At 35.4% G+C, this 18,283-nt stretch overlaps 2 protein-coding genes across 9 annotated transcripts in view; one reads left to right on the top strand and one right to left on the bottom strand.

The window, feature by feature from the left end:
* The window catches only part of LOC138702793 (uncharacterized), a 46,448-nt gene extending 36,572 nt beyond the window's left edge, over positions 1-9,876 (top strand). Inside the window, exon 6 of the mRNA XM_069830090.1 lies at positions 4,041-9,876. Within this exon, the coding sequence (XP_069686191.1) occupies positions 4,041-4,345 (305 nt within the window). The 3' untranslated portion in view covers positions 4,346-9,876. The remainder of the gene's footprint in view (positions 1-4,040) is intronic.
* LOC138703439 (PHD finger protein 20-like protein 1) overlaps positions 9,489-18,283 on the bottom strand; it is a 142,739-nt gene continuing 133,944 nt past the window's right edge. For all 8 annotated transcript variants that reach the window (XM_069831298.1, XM_069831303.1, XM_069831301.1 and 5 more), the window contains one exon: positions 9,489-17,155. In XM_069831298.1, coding sequence (XP_069687399.1) covers positions 17,028-17,155 — 128 coding nt within the window. In that variant the 3' untranslated portion in view covers positions 9,489-17,027. The remainder of the gene's footprint in view (positions 17,156-18,283) is intronic.

Raw genomic sequence — 18,283 nt, 5'->3', positions numbered from 1 at the left:
GGTTTTGTTTTAGAACCTCGCTCAGACAATTAGCCGTACGACTGTTTACCTCTTTGAAAGAAAGAAAACTTTCCACAGGTTTACAATCTTTTATGTATCTCAAAATAATAACAATTTGGCTTTTCCAGGTTATGTATGTTGTTTCGTCAGCGTGCACAGCAACAAAATTTGTAGAATTAATGTCCTACTTCAGATCTTCCATGTACTGGGTGTTCATTTCAAAGTGTGTCATGACGTCACTGTTGTTGGGTCACCGATTTGAAGCGAGTTTCAGTTTATATGTTAGAGAAGTTGCCTATTATTTAAGGCGTTCTTCAATCTGAACTTGAGAACGTGTACGGTATAACTTGAACGTCGTAGCAACAGATGGCGGTCTGTACTGTCTGTGTGCTACCATAACCTCTTTCGAACTGTGTTTTGCGCCGGCAAGTCGTACGCAGGGTATTTGTTATCATCGGTTGCGTACGGTAACATTCCACAACACAAATCAAATGCTCCGTGTCCATGTTGACCGTCGAAGTTAATGTCAACAAATACGTAAGTAATCGTCTTAACCCTCTCCCCATATCCCGACAGTACGTATTTCCAAACAGTTCACATTCCTGCCACTACCGGCGTTACCGTACGTATCGGCACGTACTCTTCAGAATGAACGCCGTACTTGCTAGCCAACTTCTCTGCCTCTTAGATTATACACCTGAGCTGCGGAAGTGTAGGAAGATTGAATTCTCTAGCTAGCCACATGACGGCATACAGCGAGCCAAGACACATTTTGAACTGAACACCCAGTATACCTCATAGGTCCTACATACTGTCTAATGATTCATTTTGTATAGGTACCGTAGTGTGTAAAGTATATTTAAAAACATTAGTACCGGTACTGTTTAAGGGTTAATCACATACATTATCAAGACTGGCAAGTAAAGATAACAAGTCTAACAAATTTCCCCGATTTGCAGATCCCTGATTTTCGTTATGACCCCTCAGCGATAATTACGAGTTCCGCAAAATACTAAAGAATCAATTACTCTCCCTAGTATATGTCTGTTTTTTGTGACCTATTCGTTGTGTTTCTGGATTGAAATTTTAACTGCGGAATGAATGTGTGCTGTGATTTTATGCCTACTGTCCAAAATAGTTTAAACTTACAAGCATATTCTAAATGAATTGCACTTTCTTCACGTTTTTTGATGTACTCACTTAAATGTTTTAGATCTTTGGAACCTGTCGACGTCCGCAGCCCCTCGCCACCAAACAATAGACAATAGAAACAAAACAAACTTTGTTTTTCGTCACTTGCAATTAGCTAGAAATTCTTTGTAAACCACGAGTTGCAGGATGTTCTTTTCTTGCCATCCGCCTGTGTAAAACTGAAGTCACTAAGTTGATGTGTGCCTAGTCGTGTAACTTCTAATTTTAACGAAGAAAACAATGTTTTTAATAGGTAATCCACTTTATTCATGGTTTCACACTTCGCTTGCATGCACTATTCAAAGTTCGCACGGACACTTTTAGAATTAACCCACTGCTCACTGGCACTGTAACTCACATAAAACCGATAACTGCGACTGGCTTCCGTCCGGCAGGCGGGCCAGGCTCGTCGGGCCCCAATGCGAAGCATTATAGCCTACTCGTAACGGCAACTTCGTAACACTTCGTGAATCTCCGTCGTAGCGAACATATTCAGCGTATTCCGAATCTCATCAATGACGTCACTCTGCAGCGAAATATGAACAAAACTGCTGGAAGGTTCAATGACTAACATGGCGGCTGTACAAGTTGTCTGTGCTATGCTAGCAAGATTTTGCAAAATTTCCGTACTGTCATCTCGTTCAAAGAAAAGAGAGCATAAACAATTTATTTATTGAACCAGTAGTAATAACTGGTCCGTTGACATGTTCACTCATAAGCCATTAACATATTTTTTTTTTACGTTGTGCTCATTACAAACAACACAGCAGAACCAAAGCAGAACACACCGCCCTAACACAACAGTGCACGATATCATTCGTCTGCTAATTCCCGCCCTATATTCAGATTACTGATGGCGGCTGATGAATACTACCACCACTTCTGCAAGCTGATGGAACTAGTGCAATAGGGGTCAAGAGCAGGGGCGGCTTTCGAAGGGGGGCTGCGGAGCTGCAGCACCCCCAGACATTTGTGGCTCTTGTCTCGTTTTATGCTGTGAAATACATTTATTATACAGTCTCTATTTAGCGGCTCGAATTGTTTATAAAATTTCGTTCTCATTGACATGCACACAATCGTTAATGAAGTCACTTCCTCCCCTGGTGCTGCCAGAGTGAAACCAGAGACAAGGACTATAGGATGAAGCCACTTCCTCCCCTGGAGCTGCCAGTCTCGTCTCGGATGCTTTGCGCGTTAGTTTTACCCCCCCCCCCCCTGCTGCCCCTTGCCGCGAATCCAGAGTTTCCAAGCGCTGCAAAATTTGCAGCAGTTTGTCAGTAGCGCGCAGTTTTAAATACATTTTCTTTAATGTTTTGAGTATAACAAGTGCAACAATGTTTAATTCTGTACAATATTAACAGTCTATTCAGTTCAGTATCTTAACAATTCAGGAGAAATGTGAAATTAAGTGCCCATCAATTGAACCTCATAATGGAAAGAGCCGCTAAACAAAATACAAAGCTCGCATATTTTTTGATAATTTATCCAGTATCCCTGCTTTCTTCTCTCGATCTCCTCACAGTCTGTATTAGATTAATGTGTTTCAATGACAATTCCATCAGCTGGGACAACAAGATGGAGTTTTAAAATAGGAACTGTAAATGTTGTTCATGAGAAGAAGGAGCCATTGCTAGAATGTTTTCAAACCATAATGGAATCTGAAACATCTAACAACATCACAATAAATGAGGCAAGCACGGAACAGTGCATAGTTGAGCAGCGAGATCTGTGAAAATGAAAACTCTAAAAAACGTAGTAAGGTGGAAGGGATTCAGACAAGGGTTGCGGCAGCCAAGGAAGTGTGTGACCTCATTATCACACAAGCTAACACCTGATTCCAGTTCATAGATCAAGAAAAATTTGAATGCTACAAAAGCTCATTTCCCGAAAATGACCTAAATGTATGTGTGAAGCTTTTTCCAATGTTCGATAAAGACAAACTAAAAACGTAACTCACTATGTTGTATCAGAGACAAGAATTCATAGATATCAGTGACGCAGTCAAGCTCTTGCAGTTTCTTCTATCTGAGAACTTGCAGGCCTCATTTTCAGAAGTTGTGGAACTACTATGCATAGCTATCACCATACCAATGGCAACTTCAGCACCAGAACGTTGCTTTTCGTGTTTGAAGAGAGTAACATCCTATCTTAGAAATACGATGAGAGAAGTCACCGCATTAGCTATGTTTCCTATTGCAAAGATTATGTTAAACGACATACCGGATTTTAATAAGAAGATGATTCAAAAGTTTGCAACCTACAAGACAAGGTGCATGGAATTAATCTTTAAATCAGGTAGGTTGCAGGGTTTATTTTTGTATGCAGCCTCCCTGAATTCAATACCCACGAGCCGCCACTGCTCAAGAGGACTATTCTCTTGGACACGGGTGGAGCATTAGTGACGTCATCGTTGAAATTCTGAACACCGTGATGCCATCAGATTGCTCAGCGCTGAGATTCGGAATACGCTCATTGCATACCTCGTACCCTGGCAGTTGAGCGCTAAAGTGATTCAAGTTGTGGGGCCCTTTTATGCAGGCCCAAGCTCACAATATTTAGTCTCGTACAATCTTTGACGTTTTACTGACACACATCGCGTCATGTGACGAACTTTACTGAACTAGTTATGAATCCAGTACACTGTCCTGAGCAAAATTTTCGCATTTTAAATGTGAAAAGAAATTTTCTGGGGAACGAAATATTGGTGGGGCACGGCCCTGGTGGCCCCTGCATATGTTAGAATGAATATTATCTAGCAAGACTTGTTTATTTTATAGAACCATCCCAAATAAATTTACCATATGAAATTACCTACAATCTCTAACTTTCATTCTGAACTCTGTTCACAGGAAAAGATTTCTGGACTGGTGGACTAAATCCTGGATTACTCTGGATCTGGTCCAACAGTGCCCGTCCTGTAGCTTCCAATTCCACAGAAAATCCAACAAGCAACAATATCAAAGGAAATGGTCGATGTCTCAAGCTCGCATATAACCCTACTGTCAGGGGATATGAGTACCAAGGATCAGAATGTTCAGTCCGAGCTAGGTATATCTGCGAGTACGATGAAAATTCAACAAGTAGAGCACTTGAGAGGATCCAGAAATCATTGCAAGAGCAATCTACAGTCAGTATTAACAAGAGTTCATCATGAGACAATACTAATGTGTACTAATGTTTGTAAAAAGAAAAAGAAACTTTTGAGTTAGGTAAGGATGTGTGATATGGTTACCAAACACAGCAGAAAAGTAAATATATTCCAAACATGTCACTTTAATATAAAATGTATACTAAAATAATTTTTATCCTGTTTTTTTATTAAATGGCTTCAGTTATTATAAGTATTAAAGACACTTCAGCAAATCCTGTAAAAGTAACACGTAAAGTTCAAATAAAAGTTTCTAATAGCCATGTCAGAGAGATAAACAGGGTTAAAAGGATATTGAATAATTACTGTTTTGAGTTACTTACGATCACAACATCTTATTAGAGTCTCAGGAATGAGAACAACTTACCACGAACTAGGAAAAAGGATCTGCACAAGAAAAGTATCCTAAAAAAACTACAAGTCTATGCTTATCACATCAACAATGGTTAACTCTTCCAATTACAACCATGACCTATTTAATGGTCAGAGAGAGCGAGAAAATATTTTCTCACGAAAGCAACAAGGTTTGCCAGAGTGTTCTGATGGTCATCTAAGCAAGGGTTCACATTACACCATTCGTCAATATGAATTCATTCCCAAAATATGGACTGAAATAGCAATGCACATGGGACATTGTATGAACACGTGAAATACCCAGTTTGACTCCCATTAACGTCACTTTGGTAGGTAGCAATAACAGATGTTAACATCAGGGTTCAGTTTATCAGTGAAGAGGTGGCAGGAGGAATATGCTGACTTGCTATTTAAGTAAGGCATTTGCAATGGCAGAGTTGACAAGAGTCCCCATGGTAACTGAGTGAGATCACTGGTCAGTAAGAGTGAGATTCAAGGAAAATGAGTGAGAATAAATTTCTTTTATACAGAGTGTTTCAGAAATACTTTGACAAACCTTGGGAGCGTGTTCCTCACAACAAAACAAGAAAAAAAGTTCATATAAACATATGTCCGAAAATCCTTAGTTTTTTAGTTATTAATGAAAGAACATAATGAAACATGTTAGATATTGTCAGTTTGGTAGCAAGTGTTGCAACTTTAATCAATTCAGAAACTCATAACAATGAAAGTTTACGTTCAAAGCGTTTCGAGGTACAATCTAACAACTTAACATAAGTTTGTAACCGATAATAATATTCATTTTGTTAGATAATAAAATGATGTTATCGATACAAGTCTGTTGATGCACCAATTGTATTCTAAATGGCTATGTGTTGCCAAAGAGACTTGTTTACTACAGAAGAACATTTTGAACATTTGTTATGAGTTTCTGAATGGATTAAAGTTGCAACATTTGCTACCATGCTGACAATATCTAACAGACGTTTCATTATGTTCTTTCATTAATAACTAAAAAACTAAAGATTTTCGGACATATTTTTATATGAACTTTTTTTCTTGTTTTGGTGTGAGGAACCTGCCCCTCCCCCCCCAAGGTCTGAAACACCCTGCATATCCATATATTTCATAATTAATCATTAGCAAACCACAATTTTTATAATGCAAATTATTTTATGTAATATTCACCAGTTTTTTGGAAAACAATAGAACACAGAATAAGTTATATATTCCAAATGTTGCACTTAATTGTAAACGATATAAATCTATTCTTTATTGCAATTTGTTTTATTATACCGACACATTGCTTTCTTAGCATTAGCCACCATTTCTTTTAGTGGTTCGAATGTGTGGCATGGCTCAGGGACAGGTCAAGTCAGATGATAATGTACCATTCACGTTCAATGAAGATCTAAAAGCTGTTTTATTTTTCCTTATTATAGAAAAAATACCTTCTTCGCCAGCATTAGCATGTGAAATTATCAAAACCAATTCTGCAACCTCAGATAGCCTCTTGTACCTTACTTCTCCATTTGCGAGATTTCAGCTCGCATGCATGTGAGTGTGAGATTGGTCTTGAATCAGTGTGTCTCACGCACAATGCGTGAGAATTGGTAGGTTTGTAATGGGAATAAGTGTGCTGCTGTCTAGGAATATCGAAGGCGATATCCACACTGCAGAATTTCACTCACTCAAAATTTTGAAACGTGTACCATGTTTCAATGAGACTGGTTCCTGTCCATGACGGAATACTAAAGATGTCTAATTACTGTACAACAAAGCACGACCTCAAGTGTCTAAATATCATGAACAAAAGGTGTTGCACTCACCACGAAAATATGGACAATTCTACATTCTGATGATCTTTATCTGTATCATTAGCAAAGTTTGTTGGTTTCATGATGGAACATCTTGTGTACTGTACTGTATATAGGGCTTTCATTACAAAACTTCCCAATCTACATAATTAATTATTTAAATTGAATTCGATTTAAACAAAAAACACGTCAATTTAGATATTGAGGGGGAAATTTGAAACCAGGCTTAATTGCATTTTAGATTTTACCCCCTTTAGAAATTTCAAATGGGATCCCTATATTCTTATACTCAAATATGAAAGAGCATTCAATTCTTTATATACCTCATTCATTTATTTCATATCGTTGCCTGGCAACTTCGATTATTGTTACTGTCGATTAGAGCTGAAGCTACAAACAAATACCTTATTAAAATAATACCGGACAGCTAGAAGTTCTGGGCTTGAACGATGTTGGTGATGCTACCTAGGTGGCTGGTGTGGCGATACTCGCAAAACAAGCTGTAATCAACTGCAATGCATATTGTTGCCAGGCTAGTTAATAGTTTTATTAATTAAGTTAGTGCTGTGTTAAAATGTCAGGGTGTATATGTGCTATTTATAATTGCTACAGAATTACAGCATTACAAATTGCTCCAAATAGTGCTTTCTATTTCCGAGGGATCATAAAACGTGAGTCAACAACATTCTTTAGTAGGCCTAAATTCCTTCATCTTTGTGTTGATAGAAAAATACAATTAGCTTTTTTATTTGGACCTAATATATGAATAGAAGTTAAAATGTAATTATGGAAATCTTTTTATCAAATTAAGTTTTATTGCTGTCCACATGCCTTTACTATCAATTTTATCTTTGCAGTTGTCAGCAACGTGTATATAAAGCATTATTGTAGATTCATTCTTAATGTCAGAATTGATTTTGTCTCACTAAACCAAAGAAAAAATATGTAACAATTAATTATGGAAAGTAATATGAAGTACGCAATATTTCTCATATTCCACATTAGTAACACGTTTTAAACAACAGTCCGAATTCTGCTATGTTAATATTTGTATTTGTGGATTTAATTCCACTCCACTCCGCTAGATGTCAGGTCCGCGATATTTTGCATTCACGTCAATGCTGCTAGTATACAGCTGTCCGGTATTATTATAGTAAGGTATTTGCTACAAATACCATTGAACATTTCTTGTAATAGTTGTGTTCGTCTATTAAATTATTGTAAAATGGTGTATACTCTTCAAGAGAACAGAAATCTTATTTTTTATTTATGGAGCTGAAAACCATTGTGCTCATAGAACTGCTAGAGCTTTCAATAAGAGGCATCCTGAGAAAAACATAAGTCACAGGTATGTCATAGATCTAATAATGGAAATTTGAAGAAACTGGTTCTGTGTGCAATAAAGCAAATGGCCAACCTAGAAAACTCGATGAAACTTCGCAGATTGAAATACTAGGTCGTTTCATTAATGAACCCACCACCTCCATTCCAAAAGTAGCTTCTGTAACAAACATTTCTGTTGGTTCCATACATAAAGTGCTGAAAATGAACAAATTTTTCCCCTAAAAAATACAAAGTCACCAACAGCTCAGCGAAGACGATTTTGATAGAAGAGTAGAATTTTGTAAACAGATGTCTCAGAGAATTGAAGATAATTCAAATTTGATACAAAATATTTGCTTTAGTGATGACTGATGAAGCAACTTTTTTCTTAAATGGGTTTGTCAACAAACACAATTGTAGATACTGGAACATTGAAAATCCTCATGTGTTTCGTGAAGATAATATCCAATTTCCTCAGAAGATCAATGTGTGGGCTGGAATTTTTAGGGATGATATTGTTAGACCGATTTTCATTGACTGGAGAATTGTATCTGAACATATTAGAAAATGTAATTGATCCACTTATCACACTGTTGCTAAAGAACCAAGTCACTGAAGGAAACCTGTTGTTGGATGAACAAAATCTGCATTTTTAACAGGATGGAGCTCCCCAACATTATGCAGTATCTGTGCAACAATGGCTGGATAGAAGATTTCCTGGAAAATAAATTAGTAGTAGAATGGCCGGTGAGATCTCCATACCTGACGCCACTTGACTTCTTCCTATGGAGTTATTTGAAATCAGTTGCTTATACTCTTCTTCCTAGAATATTAAATAACTGAAAAATAGAATAATCCAAGAATGTAATTGGATTAGCAAGGAAACACACCAAAACGTTTGCGAGGAGTTCCACAATAAACTGTATTACTGTATAACCAACAATGGAGCACATTTTGAAAACTTAATTTAGTGCAAAGTAAATTGTTTCTTGTTAGATTGCCAGGCAAAAGATGTGAAATAAATGAAAGATATATATGAACAATTGAATGCTCTTTCATATTTAAGTACAAAAATATAGGGGTACCATTTGAAATTTCAAAATGGGGGTGGCTGGAGGGTGAAATCTAAAATGCAAGTAAGCCTGGTTTCAGACTACCCCCTCAATACCTAAATTGACGTATTTTTTGTTTAAATTGAATTCAATTTAAATGCAGTCAACTCTGTTATAGTGAACATTCAGCTATAATGAACCTAAATCGTTGGTCCCGACCCGTATACATTAATATTTCAGTTTATAGTGAACCCTCGCTTCAGTTATAGTGAACCTTGTATCCTGACAATTCTTATTTGAAGTCAGACCTTCTTGTATAAAATTGAAAGAATATGTTGAGAACAGCATTCTAAGTTTCTTACTTCTTTAATCAAAGGACAAAGTGATTCCTAGACAATGCAGTAGAAGGCTCAAAATCACTTATCAAGTCAGCTTGACAAGGGACTTAGACATGGTGGAGAGATTAGAGAAAGGAAAAGACGAAAGGAAGTGAAGATGGAAGGGGGTCTATAATGAAAGGGAAGAAACAGATGGCGAACATTATGGGGGAGAAAAAGGAGAGAAAGTTGACAAAGAGGATTTGCTAATATAGGAACTGTTACAACTTCCAGTACTGTACAATCTTTATTCAAATAAATATATACATTGCACTATATTCTTGAAAACGTATTTTATACAATCATAAAATTTGTATCAATAATATTGTAGAGAGATGATAAATATTATACAAGAAATAAACATATGTCAGAATTATCAAGAAGAAAACTTTCACCTACTGTTATAGGGGTCCACAATGCCCTACACCACTAACGTTAAGTCTGCCTTAATTCATGATCATTTTCCCACCATCTACTAAGTGAAAGGACCTGCATTTTTATCACATGTTCTAACAGTATTTTTGTAAATTTTAATATACATTTTTTGTAATTTTATTGAAATTATGAGAAATATATTTTTTTACTAAATGTTTCTCGTTGAAAAAAAAAAACAATTACTACATTTATAATTTTTTCCTTTCCAAACACTAAGCATAAGACGAAACTCTTGCGTTAAAATTGAGAACAATGAGTAAAAATTGTATTATTCTATGTTTAATACAAAAACTGAGAAAATGGGGTATAATTTAACATTACAGGGATAGGGCATTCTGAAACACCCTAAGTTATTCTGAAATATGTAAATTCTCAGTATATGCTAAAGTTGTCTTATGTTGGCATTAAATACATTTGTGCATATTATCTTCATCCAGTAATTCATCTAGTTCGGAGTTCAAGATGAAGTAAGGACATATTCACTGATAAGATCTCCAGAATAAATTCATTCTTAGGTATTCTGAAATACTGTCAATACAAATGAAATGTGAAGTAACTCTTTTGATATGGAGAATGGGAAAATCCACATGCAACAAGAGCTTGTTCCCAAACGAAGTTCAGTCCAAAATCGCTAAAATAAGTTAAGACTATAAATACTTACTGCAGCTTTTAGGTTATTTTATAATATGAAAGAAGAAAATATTTCGAAAACAAGTGCAGGAAAAAAGATAATTTTATCACAGATTTTCGTCTAAACTCTGATCTATATTGAAGTAATTCAGGCCTCTATAAATCCATATGGTTTTGTCATATCTGTTCTCTTTCACATGGGAGATATACTTGGAGTTTGTGCTTGATATGGCTGATTTAAGTTTGCTTACATGCAGTAGTTATTAAGTTCAGAAAAAGAGTAACTCGAAAAAACATCCCCTGTGGCACCTGAGTAGTCAGACATTCAGTCTATCATGCAGATAATCCTGGCTCGAATCCCTGGAATTTCTTCATAGTGACACTTGTAATGGACAAGATCATAGCTGGGGTTCTCTCATTTCCCCATATTAGTTATCTACATCATTCAATAACATTCCCTGAATGCCAGCTGGCAATGCACAGAGGGAGCTGGCCAAAGGTTAATTGAACCTTAGTGTAGTCAGCTGGTGTGGGTTTGGGAATGCGCCTAGTTTGAGAATTACCGCTACAGATTTTGAAAGGTTGCAGTGCTGGGTCTAGTACCCTCCTCCCTAAATTAAATTCAACTGGAAAAATCACTGCTGATGTTAAGTTTCAAATATGTTGTTTTCCAATGCCAGCAGTGTGACAATAAAGTCATTTGACCTCTTGCACTCCAATATTTTTCAAAGATATTGTCATGGTCAGCCACTGAAGCACAGATTTTGAGGTGTTCCGAATCCATTTCTTGGTCTGAGTTGCACAATGGGCAGTTAGGGGACCGATATATTCCAATTCTATGCAGGTGTTTGGCCAAACAATCATGGCCTGTTGCCAATCTAAATGCAGCTACAGACTATTTGCGTGGTAAATCGAGAATTAGCTGTGGATTATGATGCAGAGAGTTCCCTTGCGATTGTGTTATCAAATTTTGTTTGTTGAAGTATGTAGAGTAATATTTAGATTTAGTAACAGATCTGTAAGAAGCAGTGCTGCCCTTCTTTGCTAAAGTATCCACATTCTCGTTTGCCAGAATTCCACAATGGGATGGTATCTATTGGAATACAATTCTTTTATTGAATGTTATTAATTGAAAAAGCATTTTAGTTATTTCTGCTGTTTGAGATGGTGTGTGTCTAGAGACTACTGATAGAACAGCTGCTTTTGAGTCAAACATACATAAGATCATACACAACTGAATGTTTTGAAGGAAAGAAAACAGTACATATTTTGTATCACAGTTTTGCCACTACAGAATAATGCTCCAATTAGCCAAAATTCACGAAATATCTCATAAATTTCTTTCTCTGTCCACTCTAACATACTTATATTCTACTTTGCATTTTCAGTACAGTGCTTCCTAAATTGATTGTGGCCATCACATGAAGTTCCAATATTGGTATCACTTGTACATTTTCTGGAATTGAAACTGTTTTAAATTTCCGCAATTTACAAAACACAAACTGCATATGTTGTTGTTGTTTTCTAATGCCAGGCGTTTGACAATAAAGTCATTTGACCTCTTGCACTCCAATATTTTTCAAAGATATTATCATGACCAGCCACTGAAGCACAGATTTTGAAGTGTTCCGAATCCATTTCTTGGTTTGAGTTGCACAATGGACAGTTAGGGGACTGATATATTCCAATTCTATGCAGGTGTTTGGCCAAACAATCATGGCCTGTTGCCAATCTAAATGCAGCTACAGACGATTTTCGTGGTAAATCGGGAATTAACTGTGGATTTTGATGCAGAGAGTTCCATTTTTTCCCTTGGGATTGTGTTATCAAATTTTGTTTGTTGAAGTCTAAGTATGTAGATTTAATAAATCTTTTTACAGAGTAATACATAGATTTGGTAACAGGTTTGTAAGTATCAGTGCTGCCCTTCTTTGCTAAAGCATCCGCATTCTCGTTTCCCAGGATTCCACAATGGGATGGTATCCATTGGAATACAATTCTTTTATTAAGTAATATTAATTGAGAGAGCATTTTAGTTATTTCTGCTGTTTGAAATGAAGGTGTGTGTTTAGAGACTATTGATAGAATAGCTGCTTTGGAGTCTGACAATATAACTGCATTCCTAAATTTACTGATGTGGCATAGAAGATTCCCGCGACTTTCACTTATTGCAATGATTTCTCCATCAAAACTTGTTCTTCCATACCCAAGAGATCTATAAAGTGAGAAGAGACAGCACGTAACACCTGCACCGGCACCTTGTTCTCTGGAGATCAAGGATCCATCAGTGTATAAATGAAGCCAGTTTTGTGGAGGGTATCTAATATTAATTGTCTCTAATGACAATTGTTTTAGTATTTCAGTGTTTACTTCTGATTTCAGTATTTCTTCTGTTAAATTTAGATTATATTCTATATTTAATAGAGTTAAAGAGTTTGGTTTAATTTGTAGGTTTTCTTTTAAATTCGGGATATTGATTTTCTGTTTTAATTCTTGAACAATGGATATGAAACTTTTTTGAGTTTTCAATCTACAGAGAGGACTGTATATGATGTGTAAAAAAAATCTATGAAGCCACTTCCTAAGACGTAATTCTACAGCAGATTATTCTAGGCTTGTCTTATTGTTCAAACATCGAGGAACAGACTAAAGAATCATGTACACTTTGTACTGGAAGGACCAATAACTATGTAGATTCCATATGAAGTATCATGTACTCAATAGGCGCTCCAAATAAGAACTATTCCAGATGAAGTGGTTTATTATATGCAGCTATGAAAATGGAAAAATCTTCAGAAATAAAGACAGATAGAAAGGAACAAAGAAACACTCACAGAATAGTATGGAAAACACAAAGAAAAGGTAGAACAGCTCTATGGGCTGAGTGAAATAACTAATATATATTTTCATTTCCTATTTAATTTTTAAGGAAATGCTGTTGTTGTTTTCTAATGCCAAGCATTTGACAATAAAGTCATTTGATCTCTTGCACTCCAATATTTTTCAAAGATATTGTCATGATCAGCCACTGAAGCACAGATTTTGAGGTGTTCCGAATCCATTTCTTGGTTTGAGTTGCACAATGGGCAGTTAGGGGACTGATATATTCCAATTCTATGCAGGTGTTTGGCCAAACAGTCATGGCCTGTTGCCAATCTAAATGCAGCTACAGACGATTTGCATGGTAAATCGGGAATTAACTGTGGATTATGATACAGAGAATTCCATTTTTTCCCTTGAAATTGTGTTATCAAATTTTGTTTGTTGAAGTCTAAGTATGTAGATGGTTTATTATATGCAGGTTTATTATTATTTAAGGAAATATTCTCATGAGCATTTCAGATAAAATATCCTCTATGATCTAATTTAAATTTACTGTGTTAAATCTACAGCCACTTTCATGTGCCAAGAGCAGATATGTTGCTGCTATTCTTGCAAAGACTTGAAGCAGAGCCTCCAAACAGTATATTCAGTATATTTATTAAGTATACACAGAGAATGGAGAATTCTCCGAATTAAAAATAAGTAAAAAAGTAGAAGAGGTCAACATAGTGCAATGATAACATCACTTCCAAAGTATCGGTACATGACATCAGTGAAGATAAATCAATGCAAACTGAAAGATGTAAAAGATCTTTGACCACACATTCCTTTGGCATATTATTCCTACTGGAATTTTGCTTAACCTGTTAGGAAAAAAGGAAATTAGACACTGTAGAACTTGACGCTTTCTGGGCACTGGATATGGAATAATTCTTCTTTAATCCCTGAAAAAGATCGCAAAGCTAGTCATTGAAAGCTGGAAGCAATAATCCAACTCTCTTGGCTGAGAACCTGAGAAGAATTTTTCCAAATTAGATATTGCTATAGAATTTTTGGTTCTGTAGGCAGTATGCAAAACTCTTCCCTTTGTAGATGGACAGATTTGGCATATAAAAAGCAGATCACACTAAGCCATCCATTTATTACAGTTGGGTATCAACAACTACATACATAATGAAATTACAACCATTGGGAGCCTGAGAGTACTTTTTTTTTTGTTAACAAGCCTCATGATACAATGGTCAGAGCTTCTGGCTACAGTTCATGAGATCCTGGGTTCGATTCCCGATTAACATACAGGATTTTTTGCTTAACAAAGAATTGTTCCTGTGCTTGCTCATGGTCTGGAATTTAGGTTAAGTTTATATTTAAGATCTCTCCAGATGCTACATAATCATATTCTAATCATCCTATCATACCAATTGGGGTAACATAACTCTGTCTTCTAAGCATCCCAACCTCAGAAGTGAATTACATGTAAGCCACTGCCAGGTGAGAAGACCAGAAATATCGAAAGACAATCTGGTGGCATTTAAAAAAATGATTTCTTAATGAAATAATAATGAATCTGCATAGAGTAATTTAAAAGCATTAACAACCATTGGAGCCACCGGTATAGCTCAGTTGGCTAAGATGTTTGCCTGCTGATCCAAAGTTGTGCTCAGATTCGATTCCTGCTTGGGCTGATTACATGGTTCGATTCTTTCCGAGGTTTTCTCCAACTTTAAGGCAAATGTCAGGTAATCCATGACAAATCCTCGGCCTCATCTCGTCAAATACCATCTCACCAATCCCATCGACGCTAAATAACCTTCGTACTTGATACAGCGTCGTTAAATAAACAAGGAAAAAAATAAACAACCACTGTTTTGGAAGTATGCATTTTGAGTTTAAAGTGACTTATAAATTACAATGAAATGTATGTATTTATTTGCTCTTCTGTTTTGTAAGTAACTGTAATTCTATTTTCATATTTTTTTCATATCATATTCACATTGTGCATTACGCTTATTTCATTTGCTATTACTAGAGCCCGGATGTTTAGGCATTTATTTTGGTTAAAATAGGCAGACATATAGGCACTAAAAATAGTACAAATAGATGGTGAAATAGGCATTTATTATTCATGGAAACAGAAAAAAAATAGATAAATACTTAATAAACTATCCCATACGTTACTCACTTTCCTTGGTTACATGTCACAACAAGATGCTTTTTTAAGTTGTCAACTGTCATAGTGAGCCGCCTGTCAGAGAGAACGTGTTTATGGTGGAAAAAGATCTTTCTACTTCTACTGAAGTGATTGGGGCAAACTTAAAACAATGTATTTCAGAAGAACTGTCTCTACCTTTTTTCAGAGATCGGAAAAAACCGACTGTGTATTATCTCAAAAAGAGGGGTGTGAGAAGGGATTAGAGACTTTAAAGTACGTGTGACTTGTGTGTCCAAGCAACCAACAGTAATGGGATCTGGAGACTTGCTTTTAATACTTCCCTCATCCCCTTTCTTTTGCTGGTAAACCCCGAAGTGACCTGAGCACTGAGGGTTATATTGTTCAAATGTCTTTGTTAAGTGACATAAAAGATGGAATCAGTAGGGGAGAAAAGTTCACGGCTTCTTGGAAACATATATATTGCTGGAGAATAAGATTCTCAGCAAATATTTGTGTGAGGTGAATATATATTTTTAATTTTTACAACTGTTCTTTTTTGTTTTTTTATATAATTTATGTGCAGTTTATTTTAAATGCATTAAAAATATAGAAAATGTACAATAACGATGTAAAAAGGTTAAAAAAGGCATTTAACTTTAAAATAGGTAACAGGAGCTAAAATAGGCAAAAAAAGACAAAACAAAAATTGGGCATATCGTCCCCAAATGTGTGCAAACGTGTTTATTTCTAATAGGTCTTTCATATATACACTCAGTTTCAAAAGGCATTTTGCCTAACATCCGGGCTCTAGCTACTACCAATGTTCTGTTTCTTTTATATTACAAGTAGTTACGAGATTATCGCAAGTTCAAAATAATGAAAAAGAAAAGTGTATTAAGGTGGCCAAATAAAATTGTAAGCTTATTTCGAGCAAACACATTTTTTCGATTAGGTATAGTAAATTTCCTTCAATTGTTACTCCATCTGTGTACTCAGAAAACGTTAGTGTTCGTGCATGATCAAGTATGCCTAGTGTTCTGTCTAGCCTGCAAAGGAGTCACCGCTTCAAGTTTGAACATTTGGTCGGAAGTTCTAATTTGATATTTTCTCACCAGTCGAATAAAAACTGGTTCCAAGCCCTATTTTACAAACCGTCATAAAAAGTGGAGAAGAATTACAAGAAAATGAACTACTTACAGTTGAAGATTTGGATGATATGGTAAATATCAGAGAATATGAATAAAATGAAAGTATAATTGTTGTGTGTCTGCTCACAATAAATCGTCTCACAGCAATTATATCTTGAGCTACAAAAGTGTATTAGCAAGTATAAAAAATAAAATTCTGTTTAAAATCGCAAATGACACATTTCATGGAATTCTTTTGAACTTAAAATTAGTTTTCCTGAAAAACTTAGCTTTGTAGCATGTCAATGTCCTGCTCCAAATCTTTTTATTCTTAATATTAGCTTTTTTTTATTCCTTTATTAACTGACGTGTTTAATAAATTAGTTTCAACTATAATAAATATAACAGCTTTCTTTTAAGAGACTAACAATATCTTCACTGCTGTATAAAACAATGTTGCCATCCATCTATTTTACTTCAAATAGAAGAGTAACGATAACTGCACAAATGTAATGCATATTTCTGAAATGCCAACAATGGTCTAGATATACTGTGAAAAAGGCAACAATTTATACCACTCTGGGCGTCGTCCCTGAATTCAATTCAGGGCTGCAATTTTGCGCAATGTGAGAAGGTCACGAAGTAGCATCTGAATTGTCTGCTTTGTTTGTGGATAAAAGTCTGGTGCCTCATCTTTCGCAGCATCAGGATCTTGAGATTCGAGGGCTGAAAATAACACAAACTCTACTTCAGTATCAGTAAGTTACCATTTCTACTATAATGTACAACACCAAAAATCTTTGCCATATTTGCAGAGTTTTAGAGATACTATGTGATGTAGTGTTTACTACTGAGTGAATATTTCGAAACAGTGTGTTAACATACTGAGACGTTCCGCGATTTGAAAAACTCGGACTTGAATATTTTGATACAGTCTGACACTGAGTATGTATCGACTATGCTCTGCTGTATCAAGCTTATGTAAGGGAACCAATGAAACAGAGAATGTTCCAAGACACTGATTGAAAGTGCTTGCTACAGAACCATGTTCTGTCCCATGCGTCCTGTGTCAAACTGTTTTGTGAGCCTAAGTTTGCCAACATACTTTCAAATCAAGCCGAGTATACTATTACTTACTACTTATTAATTACTACTACTACTACTACTACTACTACTACTACCACCACCACCACTGCTATCACCACAACCACCACCACCACCAATAATAATAATAATAATAATAATAATAATAATAATAATAATAATAATAATAATAATAATAATAATAATAAAATCTGTATATAAATAAATATTAATAATGATAAAATTATTATTATTATTATTATTACATCCACTTTAATACACTGAAATACTGGTTTACCTTGTAAACTGCAGCTTTTCCCCGCATACTTTGTCTGCTGGTCGCATCTCGTTAATAAATTGTCTGACTCCAATAATTAACTAAACTCTTTCACATTACACAAACACACACACATACACTATGATTTCATAACTGTATGTTAAATATTGGATCGCTATGAATTATTGCAGTTTTTGATGTAGAACATAACAGAAATAAATAAAAATCCAGTGTAAAAGACGCTATTTGATATTATACATTCATATTTGATAGTATATATATATATATATATATATATATATATATATATCATTTTTTATTAATTTAAAGTCCATTTGTTCGATGTTAATGTAGCCTATGTCTTTCTCCTGCTTCTGAAGGTTCAATGTGCAAATTTTGGTAAATTTGGTCATAGCGTGTAGATTGTATAGAAAACATATATACATACACTTTTATATATCAGATTATATAAACTTATTTAGCATTTACTAATC

The sequence above is a fragment of the Periplaneta americana genome, chromosome 7, assembly GCF_040183065.1.
Source record: "Periplaneta americana isolate PAMFEO1 chromosome 7, P.americana_PAMFEO1_priV1, whole genome shotgun sequence".
In the NCBI taxonomy this organism is placed as follows: Eukaryota; Metazoa; Arthropoda; class Insecta; order Blattodea; family Blattidae; genus Periplaneta; species Periplaneta americana.
The sequence above is the reverse complement of the archived record's forward strand: the minus strand, read 5'-3'. Positions and strand labels throughout refer to the sequence as shown.